This window comes from Mustela nivalis (genome assembly GCF_964662115.1).
Source record: "Mustela nivalis genome assembly, contig: HAP1_SCAFFOLD_670, whole genome shotgun sequence".
NCBI classification, from domain to species: domain Eukaryota; kingdom Metazoa; phylum Chordata; class Mammalia; order Carnivora; family Mustelidae; genus Mustela; species Mustela nivalis.
Genome location: NW_028135993.1, coordinates 210,315 through 230,829, shown reverse-complemented (window position 1 = coordinate 230,829; position 20,515 = coordinate 210,315). Strand labels below are relative to the sequence as shown.

At 40.5% G+C, this 20,515-nt stretch overlaps 1 protein-coding gene across 1 annotated transcript in view; it reads left to right on the top strand.

Annotated features, from left to right (window-relative positions):
* Nucleotides 1-20,408, top strand: part of ZSWIM5 (zinc finger SWIM-type containing 5) — a 64,990-nt gene extending 44,582 nt beyond the window's left edge. Inside the window, exons 10-12 of the mRNA XM_082750073.1 lie at nt 16,073-16,236; nt 16,724-16,805; nt 17,526-20,408. Coding sequence (XP_082606199.1) covers nt 16,073-16,236; nt 16,724-16,805; nt 17,526-18,388 — 1,109 coding nt within the window. The 3' untranslated portion in view covers nt 18,389-20,408. The remainder of the gene's footprint in view (nt 1-16,072; nt 16,237-16,723; nt 16,806-17,525) is intronic.
* Nucleotides 20,409-20,515: the final 107 nt, after the last annotated feature.

Here is a 20,515-nt window from a genome sequence, read left to right as displayed (position 1 = left end):
AGCAAGGTTGCAGGATACAAGATCAATATATAGAAATCAATATGCCAGCAATGAACAATCAGAAATTGAAATTTTTAAAATTACTATTAAAATAGTATAAAGAAAATATGAAATACTTGAAAATAAACTTGACAAAAGATGTCTAAAACCTATACAATGAAAATCATAAAATACTGCTGAGAGAAATGAAAGAAGACCTAAGTAAATGGAAAGACATACTACATTTAATGGATTAGAAGACTCAACATTATTAAATGTTGATTTTTTACAAATTGATGTATAGATTCAATGCAATTCCAGTCAAAATCCCAACAGCCTTTGGGATAGATACTGGCTATCCGATTGTAAAATTTGTATGAAAATGCAGAGGACCTAGAATAGCCAAAAACAACTTCTCAGGGGCGCGTGGGTGGCTCAGTGGGTTAAAGCCTCTGCCTTCGGCTCAGGTCATGATCCCAGGGTCCTGGGATCGAGCCCCGCATCGGGCTCTCTGCTCAGCGGGGAGACTGCTTCCTCCTCTCTCTCTGCCTGTCTCTCTGCCTACTTGTGATCTCTCTCTCTGAAATAAATTAAAAAATCTAAAAAAAATTAAAAAAATAAAAACAACTTCTCAAAAGAAAAATAAAAGTATTAAGACTAACACTACCTGATTTCAAGACTTATTATAAAGCTGTAGTATTCAAAATAGGATTATTGGTGTTAAGCTAGACAACAAATCAATGAAAAAGGATAGTCCCAAAGTAGACTCATATATATGTGGTCAGGTTTTTTCAATAAAGGGCAAAGCCAATTCTGTTGAGAAAAATGATGGTCTTTTCAACAGATATTACAACATATACAAAAATTAACTTATGATGGATCAAGGATCTAAATGTAAAAAACTAAAACTATAAAACTTTTAGAAGAAAACATTAGGAAAATCATTTTCCTTTTTTGGTAAGCAAAGATTTTGGAGATAAAACATTAAAAGTACAATCCATAAAAGAAAAAATTGATAAATTGGACTTAACCAAAATTAAGAACTTTTGCTTTATGAAGTCTCTATTGAGAAAGAAAAGATAAGCCACAGATGGGAGAAATATTTACAAATCATATATCTCATAAAAGACTTGCCTCCAGGGGCGCCTGGGTGGCTCAGTGGGTTAAGCCTCGCCTTTGGCTCAGGTCATGGTCTCAGGGTCCTGGGATCGAGCCCCGCATCAGGCTCTCTGCTCAGCAGGGAGCCTGCTTCCTCCTCTCTCTCTGCTTGCCTCTCTGCCTACTTGTGATATCTGTCAAATAAATAAACAAAATCTTAAAAAAAAAAAAAAAAGACTTGCCTCCAGAATATGTAAAGAATTCTCAAAACTCCGTAATAAGAAAATGAATAACCCACTTTTTAAATGAGCAAAGATATGAAGAGATACTCTACCAAAGAAGATACTCTGATGGAAAATAAACACGTGAAAAAATGTTCAATATTGTTAGTTCTTAGGGAAATGCAATAGAATCACAATAAGAAAATGGCTAAATAAAAACAAAAAACAAAAACCTATAGCAAGGACTAGCAAGGATGTGGAGCAAGTGGAGCCTTCATATACTAACTTGCAGGAACTTAAGTGGCAAAACCACTTTGAGAAACCATTTCATAATTTCCTAAAAGTTAAATGAACTCTTATACATACAGTCCAGCCATTGCATTCCTAGATATTATGCAAAGAAAGGAAAGTACATATCTGTACAAATTATTTAATATGAATGTTCATGGCAGCTTTCCTTTTAATAACCAGTAACTGGAAACAATCCAAATACACATCCATAGGTGAACAGATAAACAAACTGTGATATAACCATACGGTGAAATACTACAAATATTCAAATGAAAAGGAATAAAAGTTGATACACACTACAACATGGGTGAATCTCAAAATAATTATTGCTAAGTGAAAGGAGCTAGACCAAAGTAAAAACTACATATTGTTTTATTCCATTTATATAAAATTCTAGAAAATGCACACGATAGTGACAGAAAGAAGATCAGGAGTCTCACAGGAATGGGAGCTGGGGCAAGCTATGTTGGAAGGGAAAAAGGGATCACCAAAGGTGACAAGGAAACTTTGGGGGTGATGTGTATGTTCATTATCTTGACTGTAGTGATAGTTTCTTGGGGGTATACATATGTCAAAATTTATCAAGTTTTACATTTTAAAATATGTGATGATTATATGTCAGTTATACCTCAATAAAGCTATAAATAAATGCATAGTTAAGTAATGATGGCAACTTATTATAACTCATTGAATAAAATAGTTTTAGCCATGAGTTTTATACTGGTTTGAGCAAATAAGAATAGAGTAGAATGCCAGCTGATGATTGTGGAAAGAATGATGAAATGAGAATATAGCATTTAGAGGGGGAGAGAGAGAGAGACTGTATTTATATATAATACTTAGTTCAGCCTAGAAACATCAATGGATGCTAAAACTAGTGGGTGAACATTTGATTAAGGATATTTACATTATCTCAAAGTATGTTTCCACAAAATACTTGTCAATCACAAAGGGATAATGTGTAACTTTACAGTAGAGAAAGTTGGCAGACATCACTTTAATCAAATGATCACAGTTAAGACCATCAGAAATGGGTCAAGTCAAAATTATATATCACCAGTTAGGAAGCTATAAGAACTTCAGGAAACATCAGACATACCCAGATTGAAGGGCATACTTACAAAATAACTAGTTTAATCTGCAGAGTGTCAAGGTCATGAATGTCAAGGGAAGACTGAAGAATTTTTCCAAAATGACAAAGACTAAAGAGATAGAAAAAATTAAATACAACATATGATCTTGTTTGAAATCTCTTTGCTATAAAGTACATTATTGGAGCAATTGGTGAAACTTGAATAGGATCTGTGGTAGATGGTAGTAATATATCAATATTAATTTCCTTATTTTGATGGTTGTATTATGGGTATGTAGAAGAGTTTCCTTGCTTGCCAGAAGTGTAGACTATTCAGGAGTGATAGGGTATCATTACTTTTGAATTCTTCAGGGGTAAGAAAAGATCTCTCTGTACTATTCTTGAAACATTTCTGTAAGCTTGAAATTATTTCAAAATAAAAGAAAACATTTTGATAAAACATTGTGTTTGCAAAGGTGTGGACTGGGAATATAGATTGGTAATCCTTTGTGGAGGGCAATTTGGCATATATATGAAAATTACAGTGTACATATCCTTTGTGCAATTCATTTCCAGGATTTTATCTTACAAATGTATTTATACCCAAACGTGAAATGATGTTTGCACTAGGTTATTTGGTCCAGTGTTGTTTTTAATTGTGAAATATTTGAAATATTCTAAGTATTCATCAATAGGAGGCTGATTAAGTATATTATGTCCAAAATCTCTAACATGGAATTCCAAAATCTGAAAAACTTTGAAAATCCAAACTTTTTTTAAGATTCACAGCAAAACCTCACCTCCACTGACATTAGGCATTAGTTGTTCCTCAGCACTCTTAGTCACATATATCTTTGCTATTCACCAGTAATGTGTTGCCTTCTTTGTTTGTGTTGTTGTCATTTTGTCCATTTGAGTTTAATTGTCCTGTAAAATGTCCAGAAAATTGAAGATAAGAATAAGAAGAAATGGAAGCATCCATCATTTTCAGTAGCACAGAACATAGAGTTAGTGTAGAAGCTTAACCAGGTATGTCTGTGAGGCATCTTACTAAAGAATAGGGTGTGAGAATTAACACAACATATGACTTGAAAAATATAGTGTTGAAGTTTCACCAATTTGACCAGAACTAATGAAGAACAGATTTCAGAGGGGGGAAAATGAAGATGCTGAAATGACCATGATTGTATAGATTCAACAATGAAGCAGTGTGACTATGCCCCTGATTGGGTTTGGTCATGAAAAAAGCTAGACTATGTCATGAAGGACTGAACATATTTAAGGTGAGTATAAAATAAGAATTGGCTGTAGAAATTTAAGAAGCATCATAGTATAAAATATCTGAATATCTATGATGAAGAAGCTTCTACCTACCATGAAGTCAACAAAAAAGTAGACACTAAAATTTTATTGACTAGAAATCTAAATAAGTCAGAACTTTGCTACTGAAAGTGTAGTCAGTGGACAAACAACATTGATAACAACTGGAAGCTTGTTAGAAATGTGAATTCCCAGACCTACTGAATTAGAATCTCTGTGGGTGAAGCCCAAAAATCTATATTTAAACAAATTCTCAAGATGACTTTTATGTTCACTAAGGTTGTAGAATCACTGAGATAGAGCAATTGGATATCAAAAAAATACTGAATAAAGTATGTGCCTATTGTACATTTCTTGCAAGATAGAAAAATTGCTAAAATGGTGTTAACCCAAAGAAGCATGAGACTAGTAGTGATGACAATGGTGAGATATAACAGATGGAAAAAATCTCCATAGGTAATACGGGGGAAATGTATGAGCATTTACATGGCCTTGAATAATATGCATTTAGCAGTGAAGATCTTAAATCTGCTTACTTAATTAAGCAGACTGCTTATCTAGAAAACCATATTAGATACATTACCCTAGAACTACACATTTTTAAGGACATCTATTATAGTGTAGTATTGCTTTATCATTAAAGAACCCCATTCCTGGCCCATCATTAAATACCTAATTCTAATCTTTGGTGACAATAATAACAAACCTTTTGTCCAAGATCCTCGAGAAACCAAATGTAGCAAATATTTAGGCATGTGTATGTAGAAATATTTAGTTTGGTTTTAGGTTTTAGGTTTTATTGAATGTTTTCTTAGAAATAAAGAATACCAAGTATTTATGGTCTATATCACACCATTTCATTTCTCAGTTTAAAGCTGTTATTGATAAATAACAATACTTATTTTGCTCTTCATCCCAACTAGTGTGAATATTTATTCATTCACAGTGTGTTTAATTATGGGATCTTGCCCCAAGCCCGCTGCAAAGACTATGTATAATGCATACATAAATTATCTTTCTGTAAAAAAAATTCTGAATTCCAAAACACATTCAAAGAGTTTTGAATAAGGAGTTGTGAATCTGTACATCCATAAATGGAATATTATGCAGCCATTTAATAGGAAAGAAGAGCTTTATATACTGATGTGGAAGAATCTCCAAGATATGTTGATATGTGGGGGGGGGGGCATGCAAATCTTTGTATACTAGGCTACCATTTGTGGGGTTTTTTGTTTGTTTGTTTTTAAGGAGAGGAACTAGATAATGTATTTTCTTATTATCTGTAGAGTATTCTGGAAGGTAATTCAAGAACTCATAATATTGACTGCATATAGGGTTAGAAGTGGGTGAATGAGCATCAGGGGTGAGGGGAAGAAAGAACTTTTAATTATTTACCTTTTGTGTCATTTTAACATTGAACCATGTGAATATTTCCAAATTCTTAAATTATAAATGTCAATAGAAACTGCTTAAATCAAAATGCAAAGATTTTTTAAAATGATGGGATGGGGTACCTAAGAATAGAATATCTGAGAACTGTAGGACAATTAGAAAAGATACCCAGGGCGCCTGGGTGGCTCAGTGGGTTAAGCTGCTGCCTTCGGCTTGGGTCATGATCTCAGGGTCCTGGGATCGAGTCCCGCATCAGGCTCTCTGCTCAGCAGGGAGCCTGCTTCCTTCTCTCTCTCTGCCTGCCTCTCTGCCTACTTGTGATCTCTCTCTGTCAAATAAATAAATAAAATCTTTAAAAAAAAAAAAAGAAAAAAGAAAAGATACCCAACTTATACATGATGGGAATACTAGGAGAAGAACTAAAGGAGCAAAAGAAATATTTGAAGTAATAATGGCTCAGAATTTTCCAGTTAGTAACAGACACCAGAACACAGATCCAGGAAGCTCAGAGAAAACCAAGTATGAACACCAAAAAATTTTCTCCTAAACATCATGCTCAAACTGCAGAAAACGAAAGACCAAGAAATCTTGAAAGAAGCCAGAGAACAAAACTACCTTACCTATAGAGAAACAAGGATAAGAATTACATCACTTCACAAACCCATGCAAACAAGAAGAGAATGAAGTGAAATATGTAAGGTGTTGGAAAAAAAAAAAAAAACCAACCCAGAATTTGGTATCCAAATAAACTATCCTCCAGAAATAAAAGAGAAATACTTTCTCAGACAAAAACTGAGAAGTTTATTGCTGATAGACCTTCTTTGCAAGAAGTCCTTCAGAGAGGGGCGCCTGGGTGGCTTAGTGGGTTAAAGCCTCTGCCTTTGGCTCAGGTCATGGTCTCAGGGTCCTGGGATCAAGCCCCGCATTGGGGGTCTCTGCTCAGCAGGGAACCTGCTTCCTCCTCTGTCTCTCTGCCTGCCTCTCTGACTACTGGTGATCTCTGTCTATCAAATAAATAAATAAAATCTTTAAAGAAAAAAAAAAACTTATAAACAAAAAAGAAGTCCTTCAGAGAAAAGGAAAATAATAGAGATGTAAAACTCAGATCTACATAAAGAAAGGAAGAATGTTAGAAAAGAGACAAATAAAGGTAAAATAAAACCTTTGGGCTTTTTTTTTTAAATTCTTACTTAAACTAATAGAAAACTGCTTGTTTAAAGTAAAATAATAATAGCAGGGGCACCTGGCTGGCTCAGTTGATACATGTGACTCTTGATCTCGGGTTTGTAAGTTTGAGCCCTATGTTGGGTGTAGAGATTACATAAAAATAAAATTTTAGGGGCACATGGTTAGCTCAGTCAGTTAAGCATCCAACTCTTGATTTCAGCTTGGGTCATGATCTCAAGGTTGTGAGGTCGAGTGCTGCTTCTGGCTCCATGATGGACGTGGAACCTGCTTAAGATATTCTCTCTCTCCTCCTCCCTATAAAAAACAAACAAACAAACTTTTAAGAAATTTTAAATAATAGTAGCAATATATTGGGTAATTATAGCCTAAAGATAAGTGAAATGAATGACAGCAATGATGTTACAGAAGGAAAGGAAAAAATTGAGAATACTATTATAAGGCATCTTATGAACTTATAATAGTTATTTAAAACTGAACTTAGATTCATTGTAAATGTATACTGCAACTCTAGGGCAAATGCTAAAAGAATTTTTGAGAGAAGTATAATTGATAAGAGAGAAAATTAAATAAAAAGAGATCAATGTAAGCCAGAGATGGCCAAAAAGGGAGCAGATTTTTTTAAAGAGGGGGGTACCTGGGTGGCTCAGTTGGGTAAAGTGGCTGCCTTGGCTCAGGTCATGATCTCAGAGTCCTGGGATAGAGCCCTGCATGGGGCTCCCCACTCAGTGGGAAGCCTGCTTCTCCCCTCCACCTTCCTCTCTGCCTACTTGTGCTCTCTCTCTATCTCCCTGTCGAGTAAATAAATAAAATCTTAAAAAAAGACAAAAATGAAAAAAAAAAATGAAGAACAAGTATGAATAGAAAATAGTTAATAAATATGGTAGATATTATTCCAACTATATCAGTAATCACTTTAAATGTTATGGTCTAAATATGCCAATTAAAAGATAGAGACTGGAGTGGTGCCTAGGCCTCTGCCTTCGATTCAGGTCATGATCCCTCCCAGGGTCCTGGGATCAAGCCCTGCATTGGGCTCTCTGCTTGGTGGGACCTGCTCCCCTCCACCCCCCCACTGCTTCTCTGCCCACTTGTGCACTCTCTCTCAGTCAAATAAATAAATAAAATCTTTTTATACATAAATAAAAGATAGAGACTGGAGCTCCTGGGTGGCTCAGTCAGTTGAGCATCCAACTCTTGATTTCCACTTGGGTCATGATCTCAGTGTGCTAGGATCTAGCCCTGGGTCAGACTCCATGCTCAGCAGGGAGCCTGCTTGAGAGTTCTCTCCCTTTCTCTCTGTCCCTACCTTTCCCCATGGATAAATCTTATTTATTTATTTATTTATTTATTTATTTATTTATTATATTTGACAGACAGAGATCACAAGTAGGCAGAGAAGCAGACAGAGAGAGGGGAGGAAGCAGGCTCCCTGCTGAGCAGAGAGCCCGATGCGGGGTTCAATCCCAGGATCCTGGGATCATGATCTGAGCTGAAGACAGAGGCTTTAAGCCACTGAGCCACCCAGGCTCCCCATTTTTTTTCCCCCATGGATAAGTCTTAAAAAATATATAAAAATCTTTAATAGAAACTGACAGAGCAAATTTAAAACAAAAACAAAAACAAAAAACCAAAGGCCTAATTATATGTTGTCTGCAAGAAACCAGTTTAAATATAAAGACACAGGATCAGAGTCACCCATTGGGCTCTCTGCTCAGCGGGGAGCCTGCTTCCCCCTCTCTCTGTGACTGCCTCTCTGCCTACTTGTGATCTGTCTCTTTGTCAAATAAATAAAAAACTTTAAAATATATATATATATATATACACATATAGACACAGAGGGAGGAGTCAAGATGGCGGAGAAGTAGCAGGCTGAGACTACATCGGCTAGCAGGAGATCAGCTAGATAGCTTATCTAAAGATTGCAAACACCTGCAAATCCTTCGGCAGATCGAAGAGAAGAAGAACAGCAATTCTGGAAACAAAAAACAACCACTTTCTGAAAGGTAGGACCGGCGGAGAAGTGAATCCAAAGCGACGGGAAGATAGACCCCGGGGGGAGGGGCCGGCTCCCGGCAAGCAACGGAGCACAAAATCAGGACATTTAAAAGTCTGTTCCGCTGAGGGACATCACTCCAGAGGCTAAACCGGGGCGAAGCCCACGCGGGGTCAGCGTGGCCTCAGGTCCCGCAGGGTCACAGAAGGATCGGGGGTATCTGAGTGTCGCAGAGCTTGCGGGTATTGGAACGAGGAAGCCGGCTACAGAGACAGAGCCAACAGTAAGATCACAGCTCGGTGTTACCTTGAACCAGTCGCAGTCTCGGTGAGCTCAGAGCGCAGCCGGAGGTCAGGCAGACAGGAGTAACTGGGCACTGTTCTCTGAGGGCGCACTGAGGAGTGGGGCCCCGGGCTCTCGGGTCCTCCGGGCCGGAGACCAGGAGGCCGCCATTTGTATTCCCATCCTCCGGAACTCTACGGAAAGCGCTCAGGGAACAAAAGCTCCTGAGAGCAAACCCAAGCGGCCCCTGGTAAGGGCGGTGCAATTCCGCCCGGGGCAAAGACACTTGAGAATCACCACACCAGGCCCCTCCCCCAGAAGATCAACAAGAAATCCAGGCAAGACCAAGTTCACCTACCAAGGAAGCGGTTTCAATACCAAGGAGAGCAGCAGAATTCCAGAGGAGGAGAAAGCAAAGCACGGAACTCATGGCTTTCTCCCTGTGATTTTTTCAGTCTTGCAGTTAATTTAATTTTTTTCTTTTTCATTTTTTTTCTCTCTTCTTCTGCTAAAATTTTTTTTAACTTTTACCCTTTTCTTTTTTAACGTTTTTTAACTAGTTTATCTAATATATGTATTTTTTCTTTTTTATATATTTTTTATTCATTTTCTTTTTTTTTTTTTAATTCTTTTCTTTTTTTTTTTTTCTTTTTTTCTTTCTTTCTTTTCGAACCTCTTTTTATCCCCTTTCTCCCCCCCTCACGATTTGGGATCTCTTCTGATTTGGTTAAAGCATATTTTCCTGGGGTTGTTACCACCCTTTTAGTATTTTACTTGCTCCTTCATATACTCTTTTTTTTTTTAATTTATTTATTTGACAGACAGAAATCACAAGTAGGCAGAGAGGCAGGCATAGAGAGAGGGGGAGGCAGGCTTCCTGCCGAGCAGAAAGCCCGATGCGGGGCTCGATCCCAGGACCCTGAGATCATGACCCGAGCCAAAGGCAGAGGCTTTAACCACTGAGCCACCCAGGCGCCCCAACTCCTTCATATACTCTTATCTGGACAAAATGACAAGGCGGAAAAATTCACCACAAAAAAAAGAACAAGAGGCAGTACCGAAGGCTAGGGACCTAATCAATACAGACATTGGTAATATGTCAGAATGAGTTCAGAATGACAATTCTCAAGGTTCTAGCCGGGCTCGAAAAAGGCATGGGAGATATTAGAGAAAACCTCTTGGGAGATATAAAAGCCCTTTCTGGAGAAATAAAAGAACTAAAATCTAACCAAGTTGAAATTTTTAAAAAGCTATTAATGAGGTGCAATAAAAAATGGAGGCTCTCACTGCTAGGATAAATGAGGCAGAAGAAAGAATTAGTGATATAGAAGACCAAATGACAGAGAATAAAGAAGCTGAGCAAAAGAGGGACAAACAGCTACTGGACCACGAGGGGAGAATTTGAGAGATAAGTAACACCGTAAGACGAAACAACATTAGAATAATTGGGATTCCAGAAGAAGAAGAGAGAGGGGAGCAGAAGGTATACTGGAGAGAATTATTGGGAAGAATTTCCTCAATATGGCAAAGGGAACGAACATAAAAATTCATGAGGTTCAGAGAAAGCCCCTCAAAATCAATAAGAATAGGCCCACACCCCGTCACCTAATAGTAAAATTTATAAGTCTCAGTGACAAAGAAAAAATCCTGAAAGCAGCCCGGGAAAAGAAGTCTGTAACATACAATGGTAAAAATATTAGATTGGCAGCTGACTTATCCACAGAGACCTGGCAGGCCAGAAAGAGCTGGCATGATATTTTCAGAGCACTAAACGAGAAAAACATGCAGCCAAGAATACTATATCCAGCTAGGCTATCATTGAAAATAGAAGGAGAGATTAAAAGCTTCCAGGACAAACAAAAACTGAAAGAATTTGCAAACACCAAACCAGCTCTACAGGAAATATTGAAAGCGGTCCTCTAAGCAAAGAGAGAGAGCCTACAAGTGGTAGATCAGTAAGGAGCAGAGACAATATACAGTAATAGTCACCTTACAGGCAATAAAGTGGCACTAAATTCCTATCTCTCAATAGTTACCCTGAATGTTAATGGGCTAAATGCCGCAATCAAAAGACATAGGGCATCAGAATGGATAAAAAAACAAAACCCGGGGTGCCTGGGTGGCTCAGTGGGTTAAGCCGCTGCCTTCGGCTCAGGTCATGATCTCAGAGTCCTGGGATCAAGCCCCGCATCGGGCTCTCTGCTCAGCGGAGAGCCTGCTTCCTCCTCTCTCTCTGCCTGCCTCTCTGCCTGCTTGTCATCTCTCTCTGTCAAATAAATAAATAAAATCTTTAAAAAAAAAAAAACCATCTATATGTTGCCTCCAAGAAACTCATTTTAAGCCCGAAGACACCTCCAGATTTAAAGTGAGGGGGTGGAAAAGTATTTACCATGCTAATGGACATCAGAAGAAAGCAGGAGTGGCAATCCTTATATCAGATCAATTAGATTTTAAGCCAAGGACTATAATAAGAGATGAAGGAGGACACTATATCATACTCAAAGGGTCTGTCCAACAAGAAGATCTAACAATTTTAAATATCTATGCCCCCAATGTGGGAGCAGCCAACTATATAAACCAATTAATAACAAAAATCAAAGAAACACATCAATAATAATACAATAATAGGGGACTTTAACACTCCCCTCACTGAAATGGACAGATCATCCAAGCAAAAGATCAGCAAGGAAATAAAAGCCTTAAACGACACACTGGACCAGATGGACATCACAGATATATTCAGAACATTTCATCCCAAAGCAACAGAATACACATTCTTCTCTAGTGCACATGGAACATTCTCCAGAATAGATCACATCCTCGGTCCTAAATCAGGACTCGACCGGTATCAAAAGATTGGGATCATTCCCTGCATATTTTTAGACCACAATGCTCTGAAGCTAGAACTCAACCACAAGAGGAAGTTTGGAAAGAACCCAAATACATGGAGACTAAACAGCATCCTTCTAAAGAATGAATGGGTCAACTGGGAAATTAAAGAAGAATTGAAAAAAAATCATGGAAACAAATGATAATGAAAGTATATATATAGACACAGACTAAAAGTAAAGGGAAGGACCTAAGTAAAAGAGCTAAAGCCATAAACTTCATAGAAGAAAATATAGGGATAAATCTTTATGACCTCAGACTTGTCAGTGAATTCTTAAATATGACACCAAAGGATGAACAGCAAAGGAAAAAAATAAGTTCTACCTCACCAAAATTAAAAGCTTTTGGGGGTGTCTGACTGCCTTGATTGGTGGAGCATGTGACTCGATCTCAGGGTTATAAGTTCGAGCCCCACCTTGTATGTCGAGGTGACTTAAAAGTAAAGTGTTGAAAAAAATTAAAAGCTTTTAATGAATATTGTCAGGAAACTAAAAAGACAACCTACAGGATGGAAGAAAATATATGTAAATCATATACTTGATAAGGGCTTAATATACAAATCTATAAAGAACTACAACTCAACAACAGAAAGACAACCCATTTTTAAATGGGCAAAAGATTTGAAAAAACATTTCTCCAAAGGAGATATATAAGTAATAAGCAAATGAAAAGGTACTCAACATCATTAGTCATTAAGGAAATGCAAATCAATACCACAGTGAGATACTACTTCATGCCCACTAGGATGGCTTTTATAAAAAAATAATAATAATAAAGTGTTGGCAAGGATGTGGAGAAATTGAATTGTACATTGCCAGTGAGAATGTAAAGTGGTACAGCTGTTGTGGAAAATAGTTTGTTCCTGGAAATTTTACCTTTTTTTTTTTTTTTAAGATTTTATTTATTTATTTGAGAGAGCAAGAGAGCATTGAATGGGGGGGGGGCAGTTGGGAGGGAGAGAGGGAAAACAGGCTTCCCACAAACAGGGAGCCCAATGCAGGGAGATCACGACCTGTGTCGGAGGCAGATGCTTAACCAACTGAGCCACCCAGGCGCCTCTAATTTTTTTTTCTTTAATGTAAGCTCTTCACCCAGTGTGGGGTCTGAACTCATGACCCCAAGAGCAGGAGTCACAGGCTCCAGTGACCAAGCCAGCCAGGTACACATATTCCTGAAAATTTTAGATAGAATTACCATATAACCCAGTTATTCCATTTCTAGGTATATACCCGAAGGAATGAAAAAGAGGGACTCAAACAGATATTTACACACCAGTGTTCATTGCAACATTATTCGTAACAGCCAAAAAATTGGAAACAACCCAAGTGTCTGTCAGCTTACAAACAGATAAATAAAATGTGGTATATACACACAATGGAATATTAAATCATGAAAAGAAATGACATTCTGATAATATGCTACAACCTGGGGGATGTCTGAAGACATGCTAAGTCAAATAATACAGATACAAAATTTTAAATATATGATTACATGAAAATAGCTAAAACAGGCAAATTAATAAAGACAGAAAGTAGATTAGAGTTTTACAGGGGCTTCTGTTTGGGGTGATTAAAAAATTTTACAGGGGTACCTGGGTGGCTCAGTGGGTTAAGCCTCTGCCTTCAGCTCAAGTCATGATCTCAGGGTCTTGGGATCGAATGCCGCATCAGGCTCTCTGCTTGGTGGAGAGCCTGCTTCCCCCTTTCTCTCTGCCTGCCTCTCTGCCTACTTGCGAGATATCTCTCTCTCTCTGTCAAAAAGAAAAAATTAAAAATTTTACAAATAGTGGTAATATTTACACAACATTTTGAATATGATGAGCACCATTCAGTTGTACACTTAAAAATGGTTAAAATGGCAATTTGACTATATATGTTAACCACAAATTAGATTGCTAGATAGATAGTTAAATGAATTAGCACTCCCTAAGAAAGAGTGCTAGAACAAGCAAAAAGACTCAAACAAAAGTACAAACAGTGAACATCACTGGGCTTCATTTTTATCTCAGTACCTTTAGGAAGATATTTCTCTATGACTGAGCTTATATGCTTTACTTTTCAAATATTTCTCACTAAAAACAAAGGCCACAGGTGCCTGGATGCCTCAGTCAGTTAAGCGTCTGTCTCTTGATTTTGGCTCCAGTCAGGATCTCAGCGTCATGGGATCAAGACCTACATCAGGCTCTGTGCTGAGCATAGAACTTACTGGAGATTTTCTTCCTCTCCCCCTCCACCTACTTCTGTGCTGTCTCTCTTTAAAAAAAAAAAAAAAAAAAAAAAAGAGGCCAGGGCTTTAAACCAACAGAATATCAACACTCTGGCCCTCACTTTCTACACCCTATAGTCTCACTGCCAGACTAGCCACACTGAAAGCAGGAAGAGTCTGGAAAAGATACTCTCCCAGGAAAGCATGCCAGTTTGTTATTTTCACCTTTAAAAATATTTCTTAAATATTTCTTAAACACAATTTCTTCAACAACAACAAAATGTGGAGAAAGGTATACCATGCTAACACAAATCAAAAGAAAGCTGGAGTATATGCATATGTATAAATTTCAAAACATGGAAAATTACAGGGATGAAGAGGGTTATTCCAAGAAGACAAAATAATCCTTAATGAATATGCATTTAACAACAGAACACCAAAATATGTGAAACAAAAACTGATATAGTCAAGAGAAATAGACAAATCCACTATTATAGTTGGAGAATTCAACATTCTTCTATTAGTAATTGATAAATCTAGCAGGCAGAAAATCAGGATATACTTGAACTAAATTGCAATATTAATGAACTGGGTCCAATTAACATTTATAGTATACTTCATCAAAGAACAGAATATACATTCTTCTCAAACTCACATGGAACACTCACCAAGACAGACCACATTCTGGACCATAAAACACACCTAAGTAATTTAAAAGAAATCATACAAAGTATGCTCTCAGCCCACAGTGGAATTAAACTAGACATCAATAACAGAAAGAATACTGGATTGTTTCCAGGAAACAGTCTGAGGGTCTTAGAGGGGAGGGAGGTGGGGGAATAGGTTAGCCCGTGAGGGCACGTATTGCATGGAGCACTGGGTGCTTTATGCAAACAATGACTCATGAAACACTAATTACATCAAGAACTAATGATGTACTGTATTGTGACTAACATAATAATAATAAATAAATAATAAAATAATAATAAAAAGAAATAACTGGAAAATTCCAAAGTACATGGAGCTCAAACAGCATACTTCTAAACTGCAAGAAATCTTGGGAAATTTTTTAATATTTTGAACTATATGAAAATTAAAATAACAAATGATCAAAATGTAGGGGATGGGGCTCCTGGGTGGCTCAGTTGGTTAAGCGACTGCCTTCAGCTCAGGTCATGATCCTGGAGTCCCGGAATTGAGTCCCGCATCAGGCTCCCAGCTCCATGGGGCGTCTGCTTCTCCCTCTGTTCTCCTCCCTCATGCTCTCTCTCATTGTCTCTCTCAAATAAGTAAAAATATATATATATTTTTAAAAATGTAGGGGATAGGGGCGCCTGGGTGGCTCAGTGGATTAGGCCGCTGCCTTCGGCTCAGGTCATGATCTCAGGGTCCTGGGATCGAGTCCCGCATCGGGCTCTCTGCTCAGCAGGGGGCCTGCTTCATGTTGCACATAATTTTAATCTGCTTCCATAAAACATCCTAGTTTGTGGCCCATACATTATTCACCTTAAGAATTAAAGATTTTATGCAAAATTTAAAATCTGTACAAACAAAAATCTACCGTATGATTTCACTTATATGTGGAGTCTAAACAACAAATGAATAAACAAAAAGCAGAAACAGACCTATAAATACAGAAAACAAACTGGTGATTGCCAGAGGGGAGGGAAGTAAGGGGATGAGCAAAATGGGTAGAGGGGAATGGGAGGTACATGCCTCCAGTTACAGAATGAACATAACACAGGGATGAAAGGTACAGCATAAGGAGCTGCAGTGAGAGGCAGACAGTGGAATTAGCATATTTCTTGATAATAATGTGGCTTCCTGTGTCCTGTATAAGTAACTCTCAAAAGTCAGGTGTTCATAAAAATTATTTCTGGCACTTAAGGAGTTAAGGGGAAGAAGGTGAAGGGTAGAGGCAGATGAACAGGTGGTGAGAAGTGAATTCATGTGGGTGCCTGGTGAAGCAGTCTTCATTGGGTTTAGTGGAGACAGAGATTGTCTACCCAAAAGGGATGGTAGCATTCAGAATTATTCAGTGAATTGATAGCAGCCAGTTCAGCCAGTATCTATGTGATCAGTAGACTATTCAGGGAGACTTTAAAGAAGACCTGTCACTGCCCCTTCTCTCTGCACCTATAGGGGATACTCTGAGGCTCCGAACAATTCTGGAAGCAATACAGAAGCACATCCATTCTTCCTCTCTCATCTTCAAACTGGCCCAAGATGCATTCAAGATTGCCACTCCCACAGATAGTAGTACCGACAGCACCCTGCTCAACGTGGCCCTGGAGCTGGGGTTACAGGTATGGAGGAGGAATAGGTTATCCCTGCTTTAGGCTTCTGGCGTAGTGATCATCGGTAGAAGATAAGAGGCACTGGGCATGAACCAGCTAAGCCCGGTTCTTTCTGTGTCCCCAGAACACAACTTTTCGACTAGGCTTCTAGGTAAGGATCTCCAAATTGAGCTCCATTTTGAAGTGAAGGCCAGAAGCAATGTAGCTTTAGGTTCCATCAGGTCCCCATTTTCTCTCCACCCCTCCCCATTCCTCCCAAGTCAAGTCAATAATAAGGTGTGACAGTAAGGACTTCGTTACAGGTCATCAGAGAAGTCTTCTATCTGATTGGTGGGAGGGGTGGGCAGAAATTAAACAAACCTGTCTGTACTTATCAGAGATGGCTGTTTAAAGCACCAATAGACACTTGTTGCATAAATGGATGGTAAGGGAATGTGGGGATGTAGAAGTCCAACAGTTATGCTTAGCCAAGTGGAAATGCCTCTTTTTTGCTCAGGTGATGAGGATGACCTTATCAACTCTTAACTGGAGGCGCCGGGAGATGGTGCGGTGGTTGGTGACATGTGCTACAGAAGTGGGTGAGTCTCCCACTTCCCTCTAATCCCCAGGGAAAGGAGTTCTTAGGCCCTACTCTTGGAACAAGACAGTGAATCCTTAGAGCTCTCATATTCCATTTACTGATGGCCTGGGAAAGCATGGAGCTGCTGACAGGAAAGATGGCCTTTATTTACCTAGCCCAAGCTCTGCCCTTACTGCTTGGACCATACCCTGATGTCAGCAGCACTTTGACCCTCCAATCAGAGACACATTTGAGAGATTGAGTTTTCGGCCACCAGTATACAAGTGCACCCTTGGAAGGTAGTTGGCCCAGTGGTTTGGTCCCAGTCCCTGCCTGTGCTTCTAAAAAAAACCCCAAACAACTTGGAGTCTCAGGACCCCAACTAAAACCCAAAGTCCCAGCATGAGACTCTACCCTAAGAGGTCCCACTTCAGTTAGAACCCCCAGGCAGATCTATGACTACCACAGGCTCTGCTGCTCCATCCTTGTGAGGGGCTAAGAGCACCTGCAGAAATCTTTGACCCTCTGACTTAGGGAAGGAAGGGGAAGGAAGAGACCCCAAACAAGGTCTGGCCATCCGGGATGCTCCTTGGTTTGCCTCAGATCATCTCAAGGCTGCTGAGGAGGAGGGATAACTCATCTCTGCAGGCCAAGTTCTGACCCCCAAAGGGTCAGTCATCTGGGCAGACCTGGATCGGGACCCGGATGGCCACAGCTGAGCTCAGGCTCTCCCTGACAGGTGTGCGGGCCTTGGTGAGCATTTTGCAGAGCTGGTACACACTCTTCACCCCCACCGAAGCTACTAGCATTGTGGCTGCCACAGCTGTATCCCACACCACTATCCTGCGCCTCAGTCTTGACTATCCACAGCGGGAGGAGCTGGCTAGCTGTGCTCGCACGCTGGCCCTACAGTGTGCCATGAAGGATCCCCAGAGCTGTGCCCTGTCAGCCCTTACACTCTGTGAGAAAGACCACATCGCCTTTGAGGCAGCCTACCAGATCGCCATTGATGCTGCCACCGGCGGCATGACACATTCACAACTGTTCACCATTGCCCGCTACATGGAGCTCCGTGGCTACCCGCTACGTGCCTTCAAGTTGGCCTCCCTGGCCATGAGCCATCTCAACCTGGCCTACAACCAGGATACCCATCCAGCCATCAATGATGTGCTCTGGGCGTGTGCCCTGAGCCACTCTCTGGGCAAGAACGAGCTGGCAGCCCTCATCCCCCTGGTGGTGAAGAGTGTGCACTGCGCCACAGTGCTTTCAGACATCTTGCGGCGCTGTACAGTGACGGCCCCCGGCCTGGCGGGCATCCCAGGCCGCCGCAGCTCTGGAAAGCTCATGTCCACCGACAAAGCTCCACTGCGCCAGTTGCTGGATGCCACCATCAATGCCTATATCAACACTACACACTCACGCCTGACACACATCAGCCCTCGCCACTACGGAGAGTTCATCGAGTTTCTGAGCAAGGCTCGGGAGACCTTCCTGCTGCCCCAGGACGGTCACCTGCAGTTTGCCCAGTTCATCGACAACCTCAAACAAATCTACAAGGGCAAGAAGAAGCTGATGCTGCTGGTTCGAGAGCGCTTTGGCTGAGAAAGCAAACAACTCACTGCCAGGGCAGCCTGGGCTCCCAGGTACCACAGGTCAGTCCAAGGACACTGAAACATTCAACCACCCTGAGAGGACTCTGAGCGCCTGTGGCTGAAGCCAAAGCACCACAGGGCTAAGCATGGGAGAGTCCAACTCTAGCCAATATGCCTTCCTTGGCAAAGTTCTCACTACAGCCCACTCTTCCTGAAGGAGCTGGGCCCTGCAGATCGATCAGAAACCCCACAACATGCCACCTCACGCCCCTATATCCTGCGTGTCCTGGGCATTGGCCCGCTCTCCCTTGGCAAACACAGAACACTGTTCCGTCTCAGGGATCGCTTAACCAGAAAAACAGAAGCATTTATGGTACTGTAAATACTATAGTATATGTGTTGCCAATTACACTGTAAAGTTGTAACTATTTATAATTCTGGTTCTAATTTGATGGGTACTTGAAGTAGCTGTGGGTGGGAAGATAGGCTTGTTTTCTGAGGAGACACAACCATTTCTCAGGTTTCCCTTGCAGAATATATACAGTTTGCAGTGGAAGAGTGGGGGTGGTGGGGAATACAATGACCGGTTAGAATAAATCCCAGGTCTAGTCTATGCAGAAACCCCAGCCTGCAGACACAGGGCATCTATATAGCCCAGTGGTGGGAGAGGGCCAGGGCCAGGACTGGACTCTTGCCTCATGAAGCCTCAAGGACAGTGAAGCTCTCACTCCTGCCACACACAGCCTCTCTAAGAACCTGTTGAGCTCCTGAGAAGTAAGTGCAGGGGGAGGGTAAAGGTCTGGGAGGCCACTGAGCTCATTAACGTTAATCTACTCTGGTCACCTTTGTGTTAGAGAGTGTCTGGTTTTATCTCAAACTATGTATGTGTGTATACATATCTGTATGGCTAAGTATGTGTGTCTCTGTGCATAGATCTGTGCATACCTGTCTTGCACATGTACTTATGTGTGTCTGTCGGGTCTGTCAGTACATTGTCTGTGTGCTGGACTGTGAGTTGTGTGTGAGGGTATACACATTTGTGAACATGTACGCATACATACCTGTGTGTGTACGCCTGTCTGTCAATGCATGTTCAGTGGGGGGGCGCGCACAGATGCATGTGTATGAACATGTGTGTGTGTGTGTGTATGCTTGCTCTCCTTTGGTCTGTCTTTATATGTGTAACTGGATATTTTGACATATAAGTATGTGTGAATTTATGTTTCAGAATCTGCATGAATGTGTCCCTTTCTTTTTTTGCCAGATCTCTCTTCCCCATTCCTCATCTCACTCACTCGCTGGACACGTTCCCCATCTCTTTGCCTCCCTTACTCACCGCTTTCTCAGCAAGCTCTTAAGCACTAGTCTCCGTCTGCCCTAAGAGTGACTCCTTCAGCTCCAGTTCTCCTCTTGCCCTGTACTTGCTTTCTTCCCTTGCCTTTCTACCTCAAGCTTCCTCTGCCTGCCCACTGGTCACTGTTTTGGAGGCTGGGGCTGGAATGCATTTGGCCTTTCCCTTTCTGAGTAGTTTCTACCCCTAGTAGGCAATGCCTGTCTTAGCCCTAGCTGACCTCCACAGTGTATCCTATTCCTGCTACCTTCCTGACCCCTGTGCTCAGCCTGGAATTGTTATAGCAGGTAGCATGGGCTTTCAGAAGAGTCATCTGGATGCCAGTGTCTTGGTGTTTACTGTTTCATGTTTTAGTTCCCAAGTGGGGGGTGGGGTGTGATAGGGAAGGGGTGGTATAGCTAGAGTGTGAACTAAGGACCTCTCTGCTTTATGTTCCTTTCTTTGACAAAATGTCACTTTTTTCACCCCTTCACACTAACCAGTAAGTCGTTTTTGCTGTCTGTGGCTACTTAAATCTTACTATCCAGCCATGGGCCCCTACAACCTCTCAGCCCAATAGGTTGGTTAGAAAGAAAGAAAAAAGAAGCCACTCCCATTTCTGTATCACGATTGCCGTTTTTTAGCAAGTATGTGAACTCACAGTGCTTTTCTATGAATAAATCATGGATCACAGAAAATACCATTTTTCTAAAATCAGAATTGTGTTCTCTCAATAAATGGGGCTCTTCTTTCTCTTCTGCATTGCCCTAGGCTGGAACAAGGAATTGGTTGCGCCTCTAGTACAGT